The sequence below is a fragment of the Poecilia reticulata genome, chromosome 5 (assembly GCF_904066995.2).
Source record: "Poecilia reticulata chromosome 5, P_reticulata-male-v2, whole genome shotgun sequence".
NCBI lineage: Eukaryota > Metazoa > Chordata > Actinopteri > Cyprinodontiformes > Poeciliidae > Poecilia > Poecilia reticulata.
In genome coordinates this window covers 6,833,873-6,859,508 of record NC_088834.1, presented here as the reverse complement: position 1 = coordinate 6,859,508, position 25,636 = coordinate 6,833,873, and the positions used below count along the sequence as shown (strand labels likewise).

General features: G+C 38.2%; 2 protein-coding genes across 8 annotated transcripts in view; both read left to right on the top strand.

The window, feature by feature from the left end:
* Positions 1–13,513, top strand: part of eif4g3a (eukaryotic translation initiation factor 4 gamma, 3a) — a 57,328-nt gene extending 43,815 nt beyond the window's left edge. For 4 of the 5 annotated variants that reach the window (XM_008409096.2, XM_081606916.1, XM_081606915.1 and 1 more), the window contains 15 exons: positions 1,866–1,970; positions 3,467–3,605; positions 3,917–4,023; positions 6,059–6,149; positions 7,128–7,245; positions 7,332–7,552; positions 7,745–7,857; positions 8,075–8,247; positions 9,260–9,385; positions 9,503–9,584; positions 9,842–9,940; positions 10,126–10,272; positions 10,990–11,071; positions 11,187–11,333; positions 12,506–13,513. In XM_008409096.2, the coding sequence (XP_008407318.2) occupies positions 1,866–1,970; positions 3,467–3,605; positions 3,917–4,023; positions 6,059–6,149; positions 7,128–7,245; positions 7,332–7,552; positions 7,745–7,857; positions 8,075–8,247; positions 9,260–9,385; positions 9,503–9,584; positions 9,842–9,940; positions 10,126–10,272; positions 10,990–11,071; positions 11,187–11,333; positions 12,506–12,687 (1,932 nt within the window). In that variant the 3' untranslated portion in view covers positions 12,688–13,513. Of the gene's footprint in view, positions 1–1,865; positions 1,971–3,466; positions 3,606–3,916; positions 4,024–6,058; positions 6,150–7,127; positions 7,246–7,328; positions 7,553–7,744; positions 7,858–8,074; positions 8,248–9,259; positions 9,386–9,502; positions 9,585–9,841; positions 9,941–10,125; positions 10,273–10,989; positions 11,072–11,186; positions 11,334–12,505 lie in introns of all 5 variants that reach the window. The other variant, XM_008409083.3, reaches the window with a different exon arrangement.
* A 2,071-nt stretch (positions 13,514–15,584) lies between these two features.
* On the top strand, positions 15,585–25,348 carry hp1bp3 (heterochromatin protein 1, binding protein 3). 3 transcript variants are annotated; one of them, XM_008409079.3, is made up of 13 exons: positions 15,585–15,738; positions 16,154–16,234; positions 16,561–16,720; positions 17,927–17,995; positions 18,110–18,266; positions 18,352–18,495; positions 19,329–19,388; positions 20,128–20,267; positions 21,004–21,094; positions 21,230–21,389; positions 22,616–22,727; positions 22,813–22,959; positions 23,049–25,348. In XM_008409079.3, the coding sequence occupies exons 2-13, from the start codon at positions 16,168–16,170 to the stop codon at positions 23,623–23,625; spliced, it is 1,884 nt and encodes a 627-aa protein (XP_008407301.2). In that variant the 5' UTR covers positions 15,585–15,738; positions 16,154–16,167; the 3' UTR covers positions 23,626–25,348. The 3 variants fall into 3 exon arrangements, with proteins under 3 accessions (XP_008407301.2, XP_081463043.1, XP_008407302.2); XM_008409080.3 differs by lacking the exon at positions 15,585–15,738 and adding an exon at positions 15,938–16,076; XM_081606917.1 differs by lacking the exon at positions 17,927–17,995 and having other exon boundaries at positions 15,586–15,738.
* Positions 25,349–25,636: the final 288 nt, after the last annotated feature.

Below are 25,636 nucleotides of genomic sequence, written 5' to 3'. Positions count from 1 at the left end.
GAAACTGTTCGACTGAAACCCCTTGTCGGTGCAATACTATAAAGTTACAGTGTGGAGGTTAGTAACTCAGTTTAACAGACTTTAATTGCCCCGAAATGTTCTAAGGCAACTGGGAAAAAAAGCACTTCGTGTTCCCATAAACATGCCTGGCATCTCTGTTGGACACAGAGCAAAAATACACACTGTTCTCTGTGTGTCAGGTTAGCTTTTCATTTGGGATTATTAAACAGCTACACTGCATTATGCCACCTATAATCTTTTTGACGTGATGTGCTATCGGTGTTTTTATTGCAGCTTGGACGTTAGACTCCTAAGGTTTTAAAGACGTAAAAGTGAGGTTTGTGTTAGGATTTGATCCAGCAGTGGTTGGGTACCATTTACATTGGGATGTGGTTTATCTTCTCAACAGCATGGAAACTAAATGTGAATTTGACCTGCTTTACTGCATCAGTGTTCCTTCTGAAAAGTGTTTCCAGGTTGCAGAAAAATGAATTGGACAAATGTCAATAAATGGTGCCAATATTTTTCTGTCATGCCTGTTTAATTTATACAACTATTCTTCCGTATCTTGGAGTGATGAGGGTTTTTTTAAACACTAGTCAGTACTTTAAAGGGTAGTACTATGTATTTTCTGGACACTTAGTGCCATTTTATAGCACAATTAAGTAACTGGTGCCCACCCATGTTCTTCAGCCGTTATAAAAAATATTATATATTTATATACATATCAGATAAATTAAAAGAAATGTGACTTCACAATTGGATGTTTGGAAATTGGGCCTCTGTCTCTTTAAGAAGCTCCTACTCTTTCCGACACACTGTCTTCAACACGTCACCACAACAATGCTCCTATATTATCCTATCTGCATCTCTTCTTTGGAGCGTTGAACTGAGAAGTAGTTTGTATGATAAGCTCCACCAGGTGTTTGCTAATGGCTCTTGGAGGAGCTGACGACGATCTGATCAGGACTTTCTATCTGATTAGTCATTTCAAAACAACCACAGGAAGGACGTTAGTCCTGTTCACGTCCTTTGTAAAATTTAATGAAATGTCATGCATATGTTTTAAAGTGCAGTAAAAGGACACACTACCGCTCATTCACCAATGTCGTTCCAGTTTCTGGAGTCTCTCCTGTTCTTCCTTTTCTTGAAAGTGATAAAATATTTAATCTCGGCTGGAGTTTCTGCCGTCCAATCCAGGCTTACTCTGTCACCTGAAAGGCTCATAGCTTCTTCGCTTGTCTCTAAAGATAAACTTGAGCAGACACAAACAGCTACAGAATTCAGTAATTTCATGTTTTGTTCCTGGGGTTTTCCTGCAAAGCAGTTTTTTTTAACCTCTGTTTTAATATAGGTTGCTAATAATTCAGCCCAAAATGAAAGAAAAGAGACTTAAGACAGGTAGTCCTTTATTCTGCACATAGTAAAACTCTGTGACAATTGTTTAAGTCCGAATATATCTGACCAGAACAGATTATATGACAAGAGGCTGGAGCTTTATTGCAATATTATAATTATTGTAAAAAAAAAAAAAAAAGAAAACCTTGTATTCTCAGCAGAAAAAAAGGTTTGATAAAAAAAAAACATAATCTTTAAAAATTGTAAATTAGTTTTGGAATCCATGCCAAAAATAATTGAGGGTTTTAAAAAAAAACGATCAGTGCAAATTGCATCTGTCTCCCTCACTGGAGGAACAGCAGGTATCAGGAATTCCCAATCCTGATTCTTCAGGAATCCCCCAGTCGGTACCCAGATCCAGTACCTGGGATTACATCCATAGAAGATTTTATTTTCTGGCATCACCTTCCTAATCAAACAGAAGCTCATTTCAAACCAACCTAACACTGTTTTTTTTTCCTCCGCAGCCTCGCATGGATCAGTATTTCAACCAAATGGAAAAAATTGTCAAGGAGCGGAAGACATCATCTAGGATACGGTTTATGCTCCAGGATGTTATAGACCTAAGATTGGTGAGTGTGTCATTCTGGTACTTTTATTTTTAGTTTCATACGTTCGTTCAGATTTCACGGTGCGCTCTTTCCCACAGAGGTTTGTTTCATTGTTTCTGTTTCTTTTCTCACTTGTTGGAATGTCATCTTGACTGTTCAGGTCGTGTTGTGCTGAACCTGTTGTATGCCATCAGCCTTAGAGTCAAATTTCAACTCTTTTACGAGAAAGACTGAATAGTCTCCAAATCGTATTCTAAAAATAATGATGGGTTTTCATCCAGTGGCAAAAACAGTTTTCTAATATCTGCTCAAATCTACTGTCATGTTTAAGATGAACAACATCACATGATTAAACCAGTTATGTGGTGCAGTAACTGCATTTAAAAAAATCGTGAGAAGAAACCCTGAATCATGGGCCAGTTAAATTAAACAAGCAAGCAAATGGAATGTAATAAAATAATTTATGTGAAGGAACAAGGTAGTTAAGGAGGAAAACCTACCAACCCTTCAGTTTATGTCCTCAGACAGCTAATTTAGGGAGTTTCCCATTCAAAATTCTTGACGGATGATTAAAATAAGAAATATTTTCATTAATTAATCTAGAAAAAATGGCTTTATCAGCCAGAATTAATTTATGAAAAATGAAAGAGTATATATGTTTGCATCGTCTTTTTTAAGGGGCTTTAACACTTACTTGTTCATATCTATCAACTCAACAACAGTAACAGGTTCAGGTTGGCTAGTCAGTGGCTGCTGCTTGTTTTAACACATGGAATTTTTATTTATCTTTTTTATTTATGGCTCTTGAGCCTTTTACTTTCTTTGTCTGAAACGTCTTCAACTTTTTAGATTGATTTGTGGATAATCAACCAGTTTAATTATTTAAGAAAGCAAGATTAGTACCTTGGGCAGCCATTGAACAGCTTTTAATCTGGGATGCGACTAATGATTATTTTACGAATCAATTAATCTATTGATTATTCTGACAAGTAATTGATGAATCAGATAAAAAAAAAAGTGTCTTATTCATTAGATTTTTTATTAAAGTACTTAACGTTTTTATACAATATTAGAAATGCATTAGAAGATGCAAATAAACAATTAATTTAATACTAAAATAAAAAATTTTCTTGCCTAACATGCAATAACAAAGCATTCCATTAGTGTACGCTAGATTATTTATAGCAAAGGAGGCATCTGCAGCTAAAGAAATACTAATTGATGTGATATCATAATATCAGTCCTTTCTCCTTGACTTAGCATCAATACAGCAGAGGATTCAGATGTTCTTTTTTTTTTTAATTAACTGATGGATAATTTGATGCAAAAGGTTCCTAATATGATTTTTTTATATGCCTTTTTTTAAGCATACGCCAGCTGTTAACATTTAATCGATTACTAAATTAGTTGATTTGTTACGATTAATCCGATTAATTGTATCAGCTCTAGAGTATTAATCGTGGCATTGATGTTGAGCTGCTTTGTTGGAGCTAAATGTCGTGCCGTCTCCTCTACAGCACAACTGGGTGTCGAGGAGAGCCGACTCCGGCCCAAAGACCATCGAGCAGATCCACAAGGAGGCCAAGATTGAAGAGCAGGAAGAGCAGCGAAAGGTTCACCAGCAGCTGCTCTCCAAAGACAGCAAGAGGCGGCCGGGTCAGTCCTGTAGTCGGAATCCTCTTTAAAGCTTAGAGTCACACATCGGCTCGGGAACCCTGCAGGCATGCAGGCAGACTTCCTGTCCATACAGCCTGCAGAAATCCCATTGTGCCCAGCAGCAGACAGGAAGCCCCCCCACTACCTCCCATCTGTCACCTGACTTATAATATTTCATCACATGTGACAGGAGCTGTGGAAAATGTCTCAAATGTCCTTTGCACAAAAGGTACAATTTCACAGAATCATTGAGTTCATGATAAAATTATATTTTCTCTTCCTGTTTGTGGCGTGTTTGTTTGGTGACATAGATCCACGAGAGCAGAGGGAATCCCGCAAAGAGGAAACCTGGAACACTGTGCCCATGACAAAGAACAGCAGGACCATCGACCCCAATAAGATCCCAAAGATCTCCAAGGTGAGCCATTCGCCTGAGGTTCACAGGCTGCGTTCACACAGCCGGTGAATTCGACCCAAATCCGCTTTCTTTTGCCCAAATGCGACCCATATTCAGCTTTTACACGGCAATCTGAACGGCCAGATTCTGATCTTTTCACCCCCCAAAAAATCCAGTCTGTGCCAATTCCGTATCTGACACTAATTCGGATACACATCTGATTGTTTTCAAAGCAATCTGTAGTCATGTCACTTTTTATTTGGCATGAAACATGCGTCTAATCCTGTTTTAATAAACAGTTAATCAATTAATCGAATGATAAATTTAAATAAGATTAATCATTTCCACTATGATAATTAATGTTTCCATTCTGACATTCCGTATTCTGACTGGAATATTTCCATTTTTATTTCTACTTTATTTATAGTTTTTGGTTGATGGGTTTTATTTTTGATATTTAAAATGTCTTCCAGTTCCAGTGTTAAGTTCTCTTTACAAAATTAAAGTTTATTGGTCTTTTGAATGGGCAATCTTGCACTATCATGCTTTTATCAATATATTATTTGAAAATGGTCTCAAAATGACAATATTATCGTTTATCAAAATATATTTTGGGACAACTTGTCAATCACAGCTGTTCAGACCCAATCCACTGCACTAAACAGTTCTTTACCCAAAGTCTTCAATCTCCTCATTTGACCCTAAACAGACCAACAACTTTCCATGACCATGAAAAAACATGAAGTGACTCATTGGATCAGTTGGGGTTAAATAACTTGTTACCAGCTGAAAGATAATTGCCCTGCAGTAATTATCCAGTCGGAGGCCCGCTAAGTTAAATCCAGGTGCCGATGGACGAGCAAAAGACTTTGAGCAAGTTTGACAAGAGTTGATTCATCTTTTGGCAATAAAGAGGTTTGAATGAATCACCTTTAGTTAAAAAAAAAATGAGTGTAGCCATTTTTTAGGAAGATGACAATACAGGAAGTGAAGCTGAGACGTGTGCTTCGACAAAAAAGCTACGGCAGCTCAGATTATTGAAGATGTTGATTCTGGTTCTGACAAGAAGATGCAAAAACGTAATACATCAATAATCCATGCAAGATTTTTATAATCTAGAAATGTTAAACTGGAATAATTTATGCAGGCAGAGAATCATCTTTCCAGCTCATATTCACTCTCTGTAATAGGAAGTAATAATGCTTAATTATTTTTTGAGTGACTTTTTTCTTTTTTTTTCTCTGAAATTGAAGAGAAACTTTGCAAAGTTGTTAGTTGACTTGAAATTATACACTAGATTCAATAGAAGATTTTCTTGTTATGCATTAACACTACATAAGTGAAATTTTAAATTTAAAGTTATCAAATGAGAAACTAATTAACAAAGAAAGTATCAAACTGCTCAGTAACAAGCCAATGCTGATGTTTTGTTGGAGTGTGTTGGAACTGTTTCTGCACTGTCCTTTAGTTTGTCATGTCGTGACACGTCTCTCACCTTCATTAAGTGTTTGTTCTCTGCTGCCACTCAGGGCTGCATGTTTTTTCTTTTGGCAGAATGTAATTTACTGTTTCCATACCAACAGGATGTGTCTTGTGGAACAGAACTGTTCTTTAAAGGCTCCCTGCCCTCATCTGGTCTGCATTATTGTGGTTTAGCTTCTGCAGTGCATTTAGTTGCCTCCCCTGCTGGATGGATTGAGTACTGAATGACCAAAAACAAAAAAAATACTAAGAATTTTGGACCATAGACTGTAACTACTTGATTTCAATTCCAGGATTTATGGGCTAATTTTAGCACCTCTCTTTACCTCCCAAGTTTTCCGTAGGTCTATGGGGACATTTGTTTTTGTTTTTTTTGTTTTTTGTTTGTTTTTTTAACTTCTGCTTTTTAAATGCTTCCTCTGGGGACTTTTGGTTAGTTTTCAACTATTTTAATTTATAAATTATTAGATCTCTGGCTGAACATTCTCATTGCATTTTTGTTTTTTTTTTTTGTTGTTTTTTTTAATCTGTTGATGTTTTCCCACAGTAAATGTAACAAAAACTGATTTTACAGCCTCAGATGGATGAGAAGATCCAGCTGGGCCCTCGGGCTCAAGTCACGTGGGTGAAGGGCAGCAGTGGAGGGGCCAAAGCCAGCGACTCGGGTAAGAGGGCAACCAACTTAAAAACGAACAAGATTTAAAACATTGAACTAAACATGCAGCATAAGTTGATTCAGTTGTGAAATGAAGTTCAGATAAGACCCAGTGGTTAAGGTTAACATGATTATTTCTACATTTTCACATTAGCTGGAACTAGAAAAATTCTGAATATCTAATCTTTTTCTCAAAGTTTTAAAACTCTGTTTAATTAAAGAAAATGTAAATGCATTTTCAATTTACAGGGATTGTACAAATGCTAGAAATCCTTAAAAATGCTAGAATTACAATTAGGTGTTTGTATTTCAGGGTTTGGAAAATGCTTGATTTCTGTATAAAGTTCTTGAAAGTGCTTGATTTCAAAACTGCACAGTTTTGTAATAAAAGTTTGATTAAAAGCCGAAATTTGGGAAATCTTATTATAATTGAAAGCAGATATTTTCATTCACTCAATCAAGATACATTTTTCTCACCTAATATTCATTTAATATGAGCAGAAACACAATTTGTTTGGATTTTTTTAATGCAATTATTTATTATCCCTAATGGGTCAATAATTGTCTTGTGTTTTATACGTTATCAAAATGATTGAAATTGGGGGACTTTTTTGTTAAATATGTGTTTTTGTTTGAGCTGTCAGGTGTATAAGGTGTGTGTGTGTGAGAGAGATTACAAAACATAACATTTTGCTATGTTTTAGTTTACTTTGTCTCGGTTTTATAATGTATAACACTTCCACAAATCATTTTTAGCAGTAATAAATTATGTTATATAATAGTGAATTAAAACTGTTCATTAATGTTTTTTTAATCTCCAAAATGTGGTGCTGGAAAAGTTTGAAAACTTTTCTTGAACATGTTGAAAAGGGCTTGAATTTTACTGTGGGAAAATTATTACAAACCCTGTCTTTCTTGACAAATGGATGAAAAAAAGCTATTTTATTGTGATCTTTGTCACTGTTCTCTTTCATTCCCAAAACATCAGAACTATCTCGGACCGCCGGCCTGAACCGTTTCTCTGCACTGCAGTCCACACCTTTACCTCAGCCCTCCACCACGCCTCCACAGAACCCCGACTACGACTCCAGAAGAACTCTGGGAAGGTAGAACCCACCTGGAACACACCTGGAACTGGGTGCTACTGGTTTTCCTCTGCTCTGTTGACCTTTTCTTCTCCACCTCCCAGCAGTCGGAACAACGCGGTCAGAGAACGCAGCGAAAAGCCGCTGATCTCGGCCCCGTCGTCGTCATCGCGGCCCAGCCCGTTCGTCAGGGGCGGCAGCTCCAAAGAGCTGCTGGAGACTCAAAACCCAGAGGAGCCGCGAAGAGAGCGAGAGGGAGCAGAACCCCGGAGGCCGAGCGTCGCTGAGGACAAAACCGAGCCGGAGCGCAGCAAAGTCAGGGAACCTGGTGAGAACGCTTGAGTTTTTCTAACGTGATTAAAATTGGCAGATTATTGTTTTGTCATTGTGTAGTTACATATTGAACAAGATGACTCACTAAAAGACTCTGTTTAGCTAGAATCAGATGTGGCCAGTGCGTTTCTATGTGGCTTTTATCAGAGCAGACCCAGCATTGATCTGAATGTCACTCTTATTCCAGTGAAACCTGAGCCAGCGGTTCAGAAGCCAGACAGGCCTGCCCGGTCAGAGGAGGAGATCGAACGGAAGTCAAAGTCCATTATTGACGAGTTTCTGCACATAAACGATTACAAGGTAGCTCTGAATTCAACACACTGCTAGTTAAATGGAGTGTTTTTCTGCAGATTCATGTCAGCGTTTCCTTCAGAGCCTAGTATGCCTTTAGGCTCAGTCCTGACCAGCAATCATTAGAATAATTTTGTGGCTCTTTCCAGTGTCATCTGCTCCAGTTCCAGTTGTCCTGTTTGTTCTGCTGATTTTGTTTTGATGATGATATCTCTTTGTCCTGCAGGAGGCTGTCCAGTGTGTGGACGAGCTGGACTTGGGCTCTCAGTTGCACATCTTTGTGCGCGTCGGGGTGGAGTCGACCCTGGAGCGCAGTCAGATCACACGGGACCACATGGGCCAGCTCCTCTTCCAGCTGGTGCAGCAGGGAATGCTGCCCAAAGCACAGCTATACCGAGGGTCAGTCCACCTGCTGCAGGCCTCAGGCTTTAGAGGGAAACCAGCAGAAGTTTGCACCAGAACTGTTTCTGTAAATTAGGAAAAATGTATTTTTGTACATATTAGGGCTGCAACTATTGATTATCTTAGCAATTGATTATTTTGATGATTAACCGGATAAAAAAATAATTAAATGTCACATTCAAAAGATTTTTTTAACCACTTAAGCCTTTTTAGATGGTATTAGAAATACATTAAAAGATGCACATAAACAAAACATTTTTTTCTTTTTAAATAAAAAACTAAACATTTTATTGCCTTAAATGCAATAACAATGGCATTCCATTAGTGAATTTGAACCAGGTGAAGCCATTTGAGCTTTGAGTAGAACGTATTTATAGACAAAGGTGTTTTCATATTAAGTCCAAAATGTTTCTGTTTTGTACAGTTTTAGCTTAATTACTGCACTGAATATATTTTTCTTCAGCAAATCATGTATAAAGTTATACATGATTGTGAAAAGATTAAGAAAAAAAGGTTTTTTGTTTTTTTTTACTTGTGGCATGCATTAAAATCTGTTGTCTACAGAAAAGTTCACGAATGGAATAAGATGCATAAAAACATCAGAGATTTAAATTCCACACTTCCTTTTAAGAGCACTGATATCCTTTTTTTTCTTTTAATCCAGCTTCATATGTTTTTTTGTAAAAAGGTCTCACATAAGCCTGACTGATTTTGTACATATTGAGTTCATGTTAAAATTATCCCATATTTTGTATGACCATTTCAATATTTTATACATTAAACCCCAAGAAGATTAGGAACCATTTTGGTAGAAACTAATGCAGATTAGTTTGGTAATGGGGATTACCAAACTAATCGTAATGGCTTGTTGGTGAAGTAGTTGCACAAATAATAATAATAAAAAAAACTTCAAACCTTCAGATGTTCTCTGAAAAGTGTGTATTTCTCCATCTTAATTTCAGTTTGAACCTTCTGTTTCTAAGCTCTGCTGCTGTTTGTGGTTCCTCAGGTTTACAGACACGTTGGAGCTGGCCGACGACATGGCCATCGACATTCCCCACATATGGCTGTACCTGGCTGAGCTGCTCAGCCCTTTGCTGAAGGACGGATGCTTCTCTATGAGAGAGCTCTTCAGGTGGTCCTGCTGATCCTGCATGAATGTTTCACATGTTTGTCCAGAAAGAGAGTGCATATTTTCTCTGTGTTCCACCTTTTTACATAACCTTCATGACTCCTTTCTGTTTGTTTATAGTGAATTAAGCAAACCTTTGCTTCCTGTTGGAAGAGCTGGGATCTTAATATCTGAAATACTGCACATACTATGCAAACAAATGGTAAGCAGCACAAGTTTTTTTTTTTTTTTTTTTTACATCGCCTGCACTCATTTTTGTAGCATGTTTAGTTATAACAAAATGGTGAACAATTTTCTACAATAAACCAAGTTTTTACCTTGTGCTATGAACTTTCATTCGTAGCATTTAGTTTGTTTTAGTACAATTCTACTATATTGAATTGCTATCCATTTTTGGTAAAGTGTAGTAAACAAGACAGTCCAGACAGAAAAAATGGATGTTGTGTTTTGTTTTGACAGAGCCATAGGAATGTGGGATCTTTGTGGAGGGAATCGGGAATGAACTGGACCGACCTGCTACCAGAAGGCGAGGAAGTCCAGGATTTCATCTCACAACAGGTTTGGAAGGAAAAAGAGAGGAGCTGCAGATCCTTCACCTGAGAAAACTTTTTTTTTTTTATTGATTTTTTTTATTTTATATTATTTTACTGGTTTAAGTCTTTTGCCGTTTCCATTCGCTCAGATGTTCTTCTATCTGTCTCATCCTTGTCACTCTACTCTAATTTTTATTTTGTTCCAAACAGAAACTCCAGTTCCTTCAGTCTGAAGGTTCGAGTCCTGAGGAGGTGCAGACCAAAAGGATCTTGTCTCCTGAGGAGCTGAGTCGGCAGCTAGAGAAGCTCCTCCTGGAGGACATGGCGAGCGACGAGCAGATCTTCGACTGGGTAGAGGTACGCCACTTTAAAATCACCCAGAAGTCCGGTTCGGTTTATTTATGTCACACCAATTCACAACATGTACAATCTCTTACTTGACTGATTACCATTTATATTGAGCTGTTTCCGATATATCAAAATCATATTGACAAAAATTCACTTTATGATGTCAGTTGGTTAAAAATGATTCATCTTACAAACATACTTTGTTTCAAAAAAAGGGCTTGAAAATGTTACACAGTGCAAAAATATTAACACCGGTCATGATGCGCGCTGAAGATACCTGACTGTAAGTTTTGTTGCTTCAGCAGAATTACTTCAGAAAAGCTTAACTAAGAGATCAAACACTATTTGTGATCAAACACAGGTTGAGAGGAAGAAACCAGAAATGGAAACAGATGGAGGAGCCAAGTCAACATTGTTTTTTGTATTTCTATCAAGCACTTAAAGAAGAGCTGTGGTATTCCATCAGCCACACTCTATCACATGTACTTCAGTTATTTAATCCCCTTTAAGTGCTTTTTTTGTAGTCTGAAGAGCACTGCTAACGCTAATGCTTCCATTAAAGTTTAACATGGAGTTGGCAGCGCAGTCAGCCAGCCGAATATAAACACGTGTGTTTTTTAAAAAAAAAACGTTCTTTCCAACATGCGTTCTTGTTGTTGCTGTTGAACTAGTTTCCTTTTTGTTAGTGGCATGAGCTAACTGAGCTGATTTTGTTTTTCTCTCCAGGCAAACCTGGATGAGTCCCAGGCGAGCTCGTCCCCCTTCCTGAGGGCTTTGATGACAGCTGTGTGTAAAGCAGCAGTGAAAGGTAAGCAATTTAACGAAGAGACGCATCTTCGTTAATGTCTGCATGTACGCAGCGCCAAAATCCAAGCAGAGCAGCTTTCTATGCGTCAACTCTGCCTCTTGCACTTCGCCCACAGATGAGAACCCTAACTGTCGTGTGGACACGGCCATCATCCAGAAGAGGTTGCCTGTTTTACTCAAGTACCTTAACTCAGACACTGAGCGACAGCTGCAAGCACTTTATGCACTTCAGGCGCTGATCGTTTCCCTCGATCAGCCTCCAAGTAAGTGCTCAAACAAAGCAAATACCACCATGGTTTTAATCCTTAAAATATAAGAGGGTGGTTAGTACTGAACACAGATGTTATATATATATTATAAAAACTGCTGTTAACTATAAAGTTTTCAGTATTGGGCTTTACAGTTATTTACCTTTTACCTTATAAAATCAAAAAGCACAAAATGGGGCTCGTACAGACTTGAAAGTAAAAAATGTATGTTTCAAATACCACTTCATAAAATATCAACATCTTTTTCAGACAGATAAATAGATTTTAATGCCTTGACAGATTTCTCTCTGACATCTTTTCACAGCTTTGGTTTTTGCTCATTTTATTGATCGTTTAGTTTTTTGAGCTACTTGCGGAGAATTTAATCAGTTAATATTTAATCTAGATCAAATGTGTGTAGTTGGTTGATGTATCAAACATGCAGTTCATAAACCCAAAATAGGCACATGTTTTGTTATCCAGAATTTCATGAAAACCACAAAAATCTGACATTTTTTGGGAAAAGTATTACATTTGGGCATGAAAAATGTGTAATAGCCCTTAATATTTAGAATAACAGGAACACAAACAAAACGTCCTCAGTCTTATGGCAGCCGCAACCTGGTTGATATGTTTCTGGATCAAGCTGCAGTGAGTAATTTTTATACACATTTTTTATTTATTTATTTATTTTATTTTTTGCATATTTGTTAAAACTGTCACAAATTGAAGAAGTTGAGCTCTACCTTTTCCTTGTGGTCCTACAGCCACCTGCAGAAATGCACCATGCTCTCAGAAACAACCAATCAGATCCAGGAGGAGGGTTTTAGCGCTGTAAATCACTTGTGCATGCACCGAAGCTGTGTCAATAACAGAAACTATTTACTGTTAAAGGGAAAGTGTTTATCCACCATAATCGGTAGCCATGGTAACTACCTTGAGCATTCATGACAAGCTCTGCTGTGGGGAACTAGCTGTAGCTTAGCAGAGATTGCCTCATACTGTCACAACATAGTGACACTTTTTGCTAATATGTAAAATGCATATTGTTTATAAAAGTTCCATACTACAGCTTTAATGTAAAGATTAAAATAAAAGATTTTTATAAAGCATGTGTTGATCATAGATATGGAGGGAAGATGTGGGAGGGAATGGAGGTTGACAGCAGCGTTCCTGCTCTCTTGCAGATCTTCTCCGGATGTTCTTCGACTGTCTGTATGACGAGGACGTCATCTCAGAGGACGCTTTCTACAAGTGGGAGTCGAGCAAAGACCCTGCCGAGCAGGACGGGAAGGGCGTGGCCCTCAAGTCCGTCACCGCGTTCTTCACCTGGCTGCGGGAAGCCGAGGAGGAGTCGGAGGATAATTGACGAGGGCGACTCCCGGGACACGGCGTAGCGGAACTGCATCCTTAACAGCAGAACAAATTTTTCAAGTGGCTGCACGGACAGGGCGACGTGTTTACGGCTGGAACTTTGTTTTTGTTTTGTTTTCCCTCCCCCTGCGGTACAGTCCTGAAACCTACCGCCATCTTCAGTTTGGATTCCAATGGTGGAAGCACTAAATACTGTATCATACATAGAAAATATTTTTGTTTTAAATTTTAACTTACTTTTTTTGTTACTTTTTAAGAAGAGACTTAAAGATAAATAGGTTCTGGACTCCTTAATTTATTATTTTTTTAAGGACTGCAAATACGAAAATTATTTAACATTTGCAGATGCTCACAACAAGAACGCGACAACATAAATAACAATATAATTACATATAATAACAAAATAATTGTGAGATAAATATTCTCCCTGGATTTCACTCTGGTTGAGAACAGGGTAAAAAGCATCTTTATTTTAGGATGAAGGGGAAGCAGAAATGAAAGAAAGGAGTGAATAGACAAGAACTCGTAACTCTGTTGGTCAAAGGTCATCTTGTCATTACCAGGAAGTTATTTTCTTCAGCCTTGGCTCACTCTGCGTTGTTATGAACACCTCAAGAGAGGGAAAATATGCATCTAGGAAGTGATGCAAATCAGAACTTATCAAATTACGCAGATGAACAAAGTGATAAAGAACTAAAGTTCAGCATTCAAAAGCTAATGGCCAGGGTCGCTGAAAACAAGATGCTTGTAATACTTCTTCCGACCTACAGAGCAGAGTAAAGCTTGTAAATACATTAAAGACAAAAAATGTATTTAAAAGGTTTTGATTCTTGTGACTCATTGTTGTGGGAGGTGTGGCTTACAGAGGTCACCTCTGATGACTGCAGGGTGTGTGGTGCGTTCAGGTTCCAGCGATTCTGGTTTGGATGAAGAAAAGAGCAGCAGTGAAAATCCTAATTTAATCTCCACTCAGTCGGATGTCGTTTTCATTTCTTAAATATGCTGTTATATAAATATTTACTGTACACCATTAAACAGCGGAACAGCTAAGGAGGTTCTTGACGGCTTGTTAGCTAATTTTAAGCGACAATTTTTAAGTGCAAGTTCGCACCAAATCCAGAATATGAACAATGGGCATGTTCTTGTTTTCAACCTCCTACTTCAATACAATCAGTTCAAGTAGCAACTTTGGGTTTAGGGAAGTCCTAATGCATTTTAATTTAATAACATAATATGGATAATTATCAGGAGCTGTGTCTGTAGAATCATGGTATTTTAAAGATTTAATAGGCTCGTCTCACTTGATTATCAGTTTTTTTTTTTGTTTTTTGGGTTGTTTTTTTTTTTTCGTAAATATGTCTTTGTGTACATATTTACTTTGATGTTTTGTTATGGGAAGAATCAGTGGACGGCTTCAGAATTGAAGATACAGATTTTTAATTCTGATAAAACAGAGTTGGTATAATAACATTATTACCAGGATACAGCTAGTTTTATGTTGGTATTCTGTTATAATATCACCCTTATAAGTCTTATTAATAAACATCCAGGAAAAAACGGTTCTAAATAATATAGACTTCCAAACAATGTTCTCACAAAACAGTAGGTGATTTATTTTTTTTTTTTTCCAATAAAAATGTTTTATACACGTTTTTAAAACTGTCACTATGTCCTGTCAGTAGAATTTGATGCTCCGATTGGTTGTTTCTTACTGGGAGCAGTGCATTTCTGCAAATGGCAGTAGGACCACAGGAAGGAGGCAGGGGAGCTCAATTATTTTTCAGAGTATCTGTGTTGTTTTCTACTGTGAGGACATAGTGACAGTTCTAACAAATATGTGAACAAACTTTTTTTATATATAAAAATTACCTCCTACAGCTTAAAGTGTTTTTAGGTTGACAAAAAATCTAACATTTTAACATTTTGAGAACGGTGGGTTTCACTTAGTCTCCAACAGAATATTATGTCTTGTTCTACATGTATTGACATGAAAGCTCTTGTTTAATGGTCCTGTGTTGCAGTTATTACCTGTGAGCATGGTGAAATAAGGATCATGCGAGATTCCAGATACAAGCGACAGAGACTGGGCTAGGTTACTAGGTGACTAGGCTAAGACTTGAACATAGGGAGGGGATATCAGTAAAGTTTTTACTCTTCTACATCAAAAGTGGTTCACCGTTCTGACCTGGGAGGCCTTTTTCTTTCACTTATAGCTCCACAAACAGATCTGATAATGATAAAGATGGTTACCAAGAGAGTCTTTCTGGGAAATAAGTTAGAAAAGAATGATTTCTTAATTTTATTGTCCAAAAGAAATTAGATGTTGGGACAGACCACTAGGGGGCTTTATTCACACCGAGATGACTGGATGTTTGGATTTTAAAAATATGTTTGTTTGTTTTTTGTAATGACTGCTTTCAGTCTGGAACTTGTAAAATATTTCAGTGGACTTTATTTGTTTTAAGTCATTTGACACTGACCTATTAATGACTCCAGCTGAATAAGAGATGGAATAATTCATATTTGTCGTCTGCAATTCAAATTCAAAAAAATCACTATATTCACCCCCAAAGGGAAATTAAAAATTGCCAAAAATTGTTGCAGTAAAAATCTCAAGCATCGCTCATATATTGCTTGTGTTGGGCACCAATCTTCTGAACAAGCAGCCTAGTCACCAGGTAAGAAACGTTCAAAGACCTTGAAAAAAACAAGGTAAAAGCCACATCAAAACACTGTTAAAATGTGTGGGAAATGCTCTGGTTATTTTATTTTATGTTTTTCCTGCAGCTAAACTGTCGTATTAAAACCGTGTTTCTGGCTGTACATGATTATTAGGGGGGAAAAAAACTACAGTTTAATTTTTTATTTCAGCCATAAAAGCACTTTTTTTTTCATTGTTATGATTTGAATCTTCTGACGTGCCGCGTGACGCCGCACGTCATCTGCGGTCCGAGTGGGGCGGGGCTCGTTAACGGAGAAATCGAAATAAAGGATCCTGCAGAAATCTCACCTGAAGCTATATCACTTGTCAGCAGAGCAGTGAAAGGTAAGCTTGCTTTGCAATAAATTTTTTGCTGAACATTAATTTGCATCGATTTTATGCTCGGAAAAGCCGCCGCTTGTGGAGTTTTTGCTCCGTGCAACTGAAGTGAATTTTATGTGCCTTGTGCGACGCCATTACTGTGCTCCCAACCCCACGGACAAAATGGCGAATGTGGCGGAAAAAAAAAAAAAATTCTTGCAGCTCATTGTTGGGAGCGGACGGGATGGGTTTGTGTAAAGCTGGCGGATATGAGGGGTTGTTGACGCGGGATTGGATGGGGGTCGTGCTTTTCCGCAAGAGGCGAATTGCACCTCTAGTTTCAGGTGGAGGAAATGAATGAAGTGGGTTTGGCTCGTTGGAAGCGCGCACATAAACAAATGTTCATGCTCATGCATATGGCTTCTCCTTTTTCGTTCAGAATATTCGTCTGTGATGCCGATTCGCCGAGCAACCGCAACTCCAACCCAGGAGAAGGCTCCCTCTGCGGCTGCAGAGAAAGGTGAGGCCGGGGTCGGACATCCCTCTTCCCCTCCCCAATCCGTGGACCCCTGAGTGGCACCACCCACGCATATTTCACTAGGATCACGGCCCACAACTACTCCGTTTCAGGATTTATTATCTTAACTTCAACATTGTGCTATTATTCACTATTTACACTTTTCTTTACAGTGTATGACATTCACATTAACAGTATTTCACCAAATAAAATAACTCCCTTTTTTTTTTTTTTTTTTTTTTTAGTTCAGCATCTTAGTTAGTTTATATTACTGCAAAAATATAGATTTGCTGTGACTTCATTGTTCTGTTTGTTTTTTGATTTGAAAGAACAAGAGGCGTCATCTGAAGAGTCGCCCCCTGCTGATAAGGAGCAGGCTGCATCTTCAGCTGCCCCAGCAGAGGGGGAGGCATCGGGCGACGGAGAGGCCGCGGAGAAGGCAGAAGACGGACCCCTGGAGACAAAGGAGGAAGCTGGAGACGGGAAAGAGTGAGTTACGGCCTAGACCCGGGTTGCAAGTGAAAACCCTGCGATATTTCACTTTGATAGCACTTTTATCTTTTTGAATTATCCTTACCTCTGCTGGATGACAGCTGACTGCTCACATGGTTGCAGTGTCCCATTCCTAAAAGATGTGAGGTCCTGTCACAGCCACAGCAATTTCCCTGCACTAGATTAGTCAAACTGACGGATGTGCTCACAGTCTTGGAGGAGTCCAGGAGGAGAAGACGATGTCCTCTTTCTTTGGTTTGTTTTCTTTGGACAGGAAGTGTCTGCCCACTAGGGTTTGTCACTGCACAGTTCAATGCAACAAAAGTTTATTTTTGGAGCAGCATCAATCTGCGTCCTTGTGATTTTTCTTTTCTTTTTTTCTTTTTTTTTTTTTTTTCTCCACACAGAACAGATTATTCTGCGTTTTACAAGTTGGCAGGTCTGTAGTCTCAGCCCATATGCTTGACTGTCTGCCTTATTGTAAAGTTTAAATTATTTTTAATTGGAACAACAAAAACCACTAAGTGGAACTTTGAAAAAGTTGTACAATGTGCTGAAACTAAGCCTTTTTATCTGTTAGGGCACTCCTTTTTTTTTTTTTTAAGATATTTATTTATTTGGCAGGAACAATGTACATTCCCTTTGCTGTAAATGCATCAGAATGAGCCAACTGGCTGTTTTTCATCCATTGTCCCTGGGTAAATGGAAAATGTCGCACTAAAAACAAACAAAGGGTTATAAAATGATAAAACCGTTAAAATGAACTTTAATGTGCACAGAGGATAGCATTAGCTTTACAATAAGATTTAACAGCGGTTACTTGCACCTGTACACCTGTAATATTTCAAACATTAATATGTTTGAATATCTTCAATATCTTTAATATCTTCAACTCTTTACATCCATGCTAGCCATTTAAAAAAAAAAAAGAAGTGAAGTGCAAATTTTATGGAAACTTTATAACAATTAACTCTTGGAAATATTAGCTGCAATTCTGTTAGATGAAGGCACTTGGGTGATATTTGATGAGCTCTTATTGTAAACTTTACCCTCTTCCTCCTCCTCCTCTTCTCCCAGACTTGAATAAGTAATTCTGCATCTGTCAGCTCTTGGATTGGTGGCATTTCAGCTCAAATTACCGTTGTGGTCATTGAGACCGATGTTCTGAAACTTAATTTTGTCTCTCTTGCCGGTGACAAACAGACATAATGTGAAATGCCAGGACTGCGCGGCTGGACAGTGCTCAACACACTGCTATGTTCTCCTTCTAAGGTGAGGATGTGATAAAGATAAGGATAAGGGTGGTAACGATCACAGTGAAATATCGCTTGAACCACACTGACCCATCCCCCTTCACTGAACTTGTGTTGCTCCTTCTGGTGGCAGGATGAAAGATGGCGTCAAGCATAAGAAATCCAAATCCAAGAAGGTGAAACGGACAATTCCTGCATGGGCTAGCGTCACCACACACAAAAAAATCCCCGTGTCCAACTTTGCAGGCACGCAGAACAAAGTGGAAAACGTCCTTGTCGAAGCTATAGGGGTGTGTACCAACTCTGAGCTCATCTTGGTCTTGGTCGTCTCTTGGCAACGATTGTTTCCTTCAATGCTTTTTGTTTCCCTTGCAGTCCTCCAATGAGAGGTCTGGGATGTCCTTCCAATCCGTCATGAAATATATGTTGAAAAAATACCCAGGGATGGATTTTCACAAGAAGAAGAGTCTAATCAAGAAATCAATGAAGAAACACTTGGAAAAGGGCACCATCAAACAGGTAGAATGTTTTTAAACTTCGCCTACAGCGCTTTTCAAAAGGGTTGTGTCCTTTTGTAGATTGGTGTATATATATTTTTATCAAACTGGTTTGATGTCGGGACAAAAATAACTTCTGTAAAAAATGTAATTTTTATATTTAATTTGCTATGGGACTGAGCTATCCAAACCTACCTGTCCCTGTGTGAAACGGGTAATTCCCTCCAAGTACCCTCTAAATCAAATCATGAGTAAACCTTTGGTTTAGTTTCACTTGTCATATTTCAATCTTCATATCTTCCAGATCTGTAAAATCAAAACACTGCAATAGAACCTACTTTTAGGAGGAAATGGGTTAAAAGATCTCAAAAAGTAGCACAAAAATAAAGTCTTGAAAAGCTTATGCCAAAGGTGTTTCTTACACTGCAACAAGAACTATTAAAGGAAACAAAATAAAAACATTTGAAGAAGACGCCGATCACAACTTCTTCACGAAATCTAAACAAAAATGGAGTGGCGTGAGATGTTTGTTTTTAGACTTTCTCTTTTGTCTTTGGCAAAAGAACACGACTCATTTCTCCAGCTAGCACTAGACTTTTATTTATTTTTAGTTGCATGCTTGCTTTATGTGGTGGGGGTGCAAATACAACAACACTGCATTGATGTTAAAATGAGTTTAGGTGTTTTATGCAATTATGTGTACACCTTCTGTCCATCCTTACAGTCTTCACTTGTCTTGAAAATTAAGCCTCTAATTTGTTGCAAATATTTATTTTTAATTCTATTGTGGTCGACCTTGGGCTAACCGTCACAGGCTTATAAATAAATCCTCATTGTGTTTTTCCTGTCTCCCAGCTGAAGGGTAAAGGCCTTTCAGGAACCTTCGCCATTGGAAAAGCGCCTCCCCAATCTAAGGTGTGTTACCGTAGAAACCTCCTTCCAACCTTTTAAAGCTGGACTGTTTTGTTTTCTTTTTTAATAAACTGTGTGCTGTTTCACAAATTCTCTAAACATTTTTTTTTTTTGCCTGTTTTGGGTCCACATTAAAGTCAGATTTGTTCATGTTTATATTTAGCTGTTAGAGGATGAAAAGTTCCCACACTCTGGTCCAAGTAAAGCCTCGAGGTGACCTTAAAACTTTAATGTGGCAGCAGATGACGAGAAGCTTTAAGTATTGCAACAGAATGTTGGTGTGACTTGGTAACTCTTATGGTGCTTTCCTGATTTGAAAAAATACATTTAAAGTTTTTTTTTGTTTGTTTTGCATCAACAATCATATCTCAATTTTATGGCATGAGATCTCATGAAATTAAAACTGTTGATATATTGTTCCACAATATATCTCAATATCTCTTACTATTATACCGTTGAGGTATACCAATAATTTCTTTAAGCCTTGAATCCTGTAGTTATACTGATGTAATATTAATTAGTAACCAAAATGGTGGCTGGTCACAGCTGGGTACTGATTGCAAAGTCTTTAAAACACAATTTGTGAAACATTTTTAATTTGTTTAGAGGGAAGAAAATATTTGTGTGACTTAGTTACTCAAAATTGACTCTCGTCAACTTCTTGTCAGCACCTGGTGTATGGTCTCGTCTTTCACTGATCCGCGGTCGGATCTAATTCTGCTCTGCCTCACAATGTTTCTAGAAAGGCGTTCCGAAGCAGGAGTCTCTGGGAGACGCCCTTCCTCTCATCATCACTCGGCTCTGTGAGCCCAAAGAGGCCTCTTACAATCTGATCAAGAAGTATCTGGAGCAGCACTTCCCCAGCCTCAACATTGAAAACAGGTGTGACTGGGATCAGTCGGGGTGCTCAGCTCTCCTTAACCTTTGCTTTCCACATTGTCCAGTATAAGCCACATGTTACAATTATTACAAATCTCCTTTTCATAGAAAATTAAGATTGGTAAATGGTGGTTACAGGGATCTCCAACTCTGATCGTGCAGACACTGTCCTGCAAACTTTAGTTTATGGATTCACACTATATTGACATCAACATCGGTTTCTGCAGATGTTGGTCTTTTTTTTTCGTCTGATTAAATAAAACCGGGTCAAAATTGAGTAATATTCATTTCCATCTTTTTGCCATGCGTTTCTGGAGGGTCCAAGATTAGTCATGATAGTCTGGAGTTTTTTTTTTTGTTTGTTTTCATTCCCAAAAATGTTGAAATGTATGCAATATTTTGAAATATCGGTTAATGGCCATAACATCAATTTTCATTTTGGCTGTCGGCATCAGTGCATCCTAGCTCCAAAACTCCTGAATATCTTTGAAACATAAACATGTCTTATAGGGTAACATTATTACTCAGCTACTTTTCCATTTTTGTCCATGAAAGACCTAAATATTGTCACACGTTGGATAAATCAGGTTGTTTCTATAATTTATTCAATATATCGAACTCTTGATGAACCAAATCCTCATGAATCACACCATTACAGCTAATGGAATAATTGGGAAGATGGAAATTTCCTATAAGAATTGTTCTTTGAGTTAAATTGATAGCCTTGTTTTTGTCTAAGGCCTGATCTACTGAAGACCGCCCTGGTAAGGGCGGTAGAGAAAGGACACCTGGAGCAAATCACAGGGACAGGAGCGAGAGGAACCTTCCAGGTAAACCTCCAAATACTACTCTAACCTCAACACGTTAGCATTTTCCAAAGGAAGCTATTTATTGAAAAAAATGTTGTTTTATTATGGAAATGTCAGTTACATTTGTTCCTGTCTCCTGTATTGTTTCCTTCCCAGCTGAAGCGAGCTGCCAAAGAGTCTCAGCTGAAAGGCAGCACGTTGGAAGATGCCATCACAGTTGCGATCACAGCTATGAATGAGCCCAAGACCTGCAGCACTACATCTCTGCGCAAATATCTCGTAGACTCCAACAAAGACGTCAAGGAGAACCTGCTGGGTAAGTTCCCGTCTGTCCATGTTCACAGTCCTCAGCAGGACCTAACTTATAAAGGATTACATGCTTAAATATTTTCACTGTTGGTATGGATACTAAACCTAAAGGGTTCTTAGAGTAAATCCCTGCATAGATGAGGGTGAACTTAAACCAAACGTGCATCTCCAATAAAGGATCAACATCAGTCAAATGCATTACACCAATCAAAGAGGATTTCTTCATGCATTCAAGGAAGACCACTGCTTCACAAACTTTATTACTTAAAGCTTTCATAAAATCTCAGCATGTTCAGGTATGTGTACAGGTGCTGATTGGCTGATCAGCCTCAAAACATGCAGAGCCAGTTTTAATCTGAAGAAATCCATTGTAAAGTGAGCATTGTGAGAATTCCTTAAGTCTTCTTTCCGTTTTCTTTTTTTTCCTTCTTTTTTAATTGCATTGTGTCACACAAAATCTTGCTTTAGTGGACAATAAACTTAATTCCAGCTTTGGTTGGAACTTAAAGGCAACCTATTATGTAAAATTCACATTTTACATGATTTTGTACTTCCATTTGGTTTTCTACTGCTTCTCAATACAAAGTGTTTATAAAAAATAAACAGCTGGGTTTTTTATGTTTTATGGTGTCTGAAAAATGAGCGGTTTCAAAAATCTTTGGAATGCAACATCGCAATTAACGGGCACAGCCTGTTGCCAAGCAACCTGAGCAAACCCCTGCCCGGTACTTGGCAACCCAAGCTGAGCTCCAGGACGTTTGGTCAGCTGGTTTCACCTCTGTATGCGCTGAAAAAGACGAGTGCTTTTTTTTGTTGACTTACCGTTCCAAAACTACTTGCTGCATTTTTGTTGGTTATGCAGAAGACCCAACTTCTGCTTTTCAAAGATGTATGGTTGTATAATTGCACAACCGTTTGCAGCCATTTTTGCATGCAAGTGTAAACGGTGAGTATGGTGGTGTAGCCAGCAGCAGCTTATTTAGACATAAAGTGACAAGAGGCCCTGAAAAGGCTCATTCTGAAAGGAGCTCAACATCGGCAAAATTGACGAAATTAAAATCTAATTATCTAAGAATGACTTTGTGCAAACAAAATGTAATGAATATGTCTGGCTAGTTCTTTGGGCTATACAAAATTTGTTCTTGGAAGTATAATTATAAGTCACCTTTAAAATAAATTTGTAAACAACCTAAACAGACACGTTGTCACTAAAATGGGAACTGTCTTCTTCAGTGGCCAGTTTGAGGAGGACTCTGACCAAGTGTAAAGTTCTGGGCTGGATGGAGCAGATAACTGGTCACGGTTTCACAGGGACTTATCAGCTCTCATTTCCATTTTATCCAAGGTAAACCACAATTTAAAAAATATAAAATAATCAATTATATTAACATGTACTGAGGCATAGATTTTTTTTTTTGTTATTGTCATAGCCCTACCACCCTGTATCCAGAAAAGTTTCAAGATGTTCCAAAAAAACCAGTCAAGCGGAAGCGGCTTACAGATTCTTCAGATGAAGAAGATGAGGAAGAGGAGTCTGAGGAAGAAGAGTCAGAAGATGAGGCTCCAGTTCGCAAGAGGTAACTATAAGCCAGAATTTTTTTTTTGTTTTTGTCATTGTAAGCTTACATTTTTTGTTGCAGCATCTAACTCTTGAAATCACTCTTAGGACACCTAACAAGAGGCCTCCACCTAAGGCTCGGCGCCCTCCACCTGCCAAGAAACCCCGCAGTGTCAGCAAGCCGAAGGCTGGAGGTAAAGGTCGAGCACTTGCAAAGAAGTCGCCTGCCAAGAAACCTGTGAGATCGGGAAAGACCCCATGTAAAAAGGAAACTGTATCGACGCCTAAAGCAACACCTGTGAAGAAAGGGGCTCCTTCAAGAAAGTCTAAAACACCAGCTGTTAAAAAGCTAAGCAAAAAAGGCTCCAGGAAACCTCCATCCAGAGAGTCATCCCCGGAAGAGCCCAAAGTTGAAAAGGCGACGACAAAAAGTGGTTCCAGGCGGATAAAAACCGAGGAGTCCTACCCCGAGGAGCCGAAGGTTCTAAAGGAGACGACGAAAAGCGGATCGAAGCGATTTAAAGTTGAAGAGTCGTCCCCCAAGGAGCCCGCGCCCAAAAAGCCGGCGGCCAGAGGTGGGTCCAAAAAAAAGGCACAACCATCGCCTCCCAAGAAGGCTGACCTCAAAAAACCCCCGAAAAGCAGCAAACAGTCCGCTCGAAAGTCCAAGAGAGGAAGATACTGAACCCATGAGCGCCTTCCAGAAACTGGGCTGTTCTGAACAGTCTGCAGCTTTGTTTCAATGCTCTCTCTATTTTTACCATTCTGTTTTAGAGGGCTGTAGTTTTAACGTTCATTTTGTTTTGTTTTTTTACTGTAGAGTAAGAACATTATCTTAACAGTTACGTTAGCCGTGCATTGAGGGTGTGTTGAAGTCCTTTTTTTATTCATGATGTGTAGAACAGCTTGGTTAGTCTTGCCGTTAAAGATGCCAGTTTGGGAAAGCAGAGCAAAATTCACCATACTGTAACTAGAACCATGTCTTGACTTCTGTTTGTATGTGTTCATCCACTCAGTGCTGGTGGCTCACATTCCTGATCCCAACAAAAGAGAGTTCAGTGTTCTTTCGAAGGCGGAAGTGTCGGATTTATTTTTTTAATTATTATTATTATTATTAATAAGAGGTTAAAGACCTTAGACTGTCAGTGTTGCTGCGCTATAAAAGAGAGAAATGTAGACTGTTGTCCAGTGTCTTAAGACTCCAATCCTGGACAGTGTGGCCAGTACAGGATTGGAGTCTGAAATCTTATCCATATTCGTAATCTTTATACTTTTGGGAACGTTTCATGTTCAACCAGCTGCCCTGTTGATTTTAAATGAAAAAAAAAAGCACTTGATATTGAAATCACAAATAAAATATGTCTGTATGTAAAATCAAGATATACATTGGTTTTAATAGCTTCACAGCTGTTATTTAGTTCCAAATTATAATAAATTTGTGTTGTAAGAAATGGAGGATACCAGCTCACACATACCCTGCATGCATGTATTCCCTGTGTTATCCTTTTTTTTCCCCAAGTCATTAATAAAATGGCTATATTTGTAATCTGTTTGGGGTTTTTTGTAAGCCACCATAGCTGATTGGATCTGATTTGCTCTTTTTTTGAGCAGAAAAACAATCTCTCCAGATTTGTGACCCACATTTTCAGACTGTTCCATGATTTTTGCTGAATCTTACATATTTCACTTTATTTTTATTTTTTTCACTTTAACCTGGCATTCAACTTATTACCCTGAAGTGCAATAAGCCACATTTGAATAATTTAACATTGGCACCTTATTCTAAAGACATTTTTTAGCAGTAGAAATAAATGTCCTTATTCATTCAAACTATTTCAAAATCTCCAATGTCCAAATTTAGTTCAAGGCAAACTAGTTTTTGTTTTTTTATTAATACTTTTAAATGAGAGTAAAACAGTCCAACATTGTGTGACTAAAATCCTGTGTATTGATTGACTTGCACATAAAACAGTTTTGACAAGCCAGTTCACGCAATTCCTTGTGCTTGGAATCACTTCAGGTTTGGATAAATGTAGAGGACGGGCATCTGACATAAAACCTAAGCCAAATCAAATATGCAAATCACAAACGTGTAGTGGTGAACCCTGAAAGGAGAAAAAAAATGAACCCATTATGGCATCATTCTCGTTCTGTAATTTTAAAATAAAAGTTTTTTTGTATCAGAAATTGGATCTTGGTGTAGCATTTTAAGATTATCTTTAAATTGAAAATGAAAGCATTCATTCATTAGAAATGGTGATAAATTATATTTATCCCTGTTCATTTTGATTGTTTACATAAGATTTATAAAGCATTTAGTGAGTGACACCTTCTACAAAATGGGGTAAACCACAAAAGCCCATAGCTAAAGAAACCACTTGGCTGCACCCAAACATATTCATGGAAGGTTGAATGGAAGGAAAAACTGCTCAAGAAAATGGTGTAGCAGATGACTATTAAGAAGACTGGGACTAAACCCATTTAATAGTTACTTCTGCTACATCTGTCTCAGTTTCTTGTCAAGCCACTCCTGAACCATTGTCAAAAACATCTTACCTAGACTAAGGAGACAATGACTCAACTGTTAAACAGTGGTTCAAAGTCCTATTTTCAGATAAGGGCAAAATTTGCATTTCAATATTAAGGCGAGGAAAACTGGAGAGGCAGGGTCCAGGTTTCCACAGTTAATGATTATT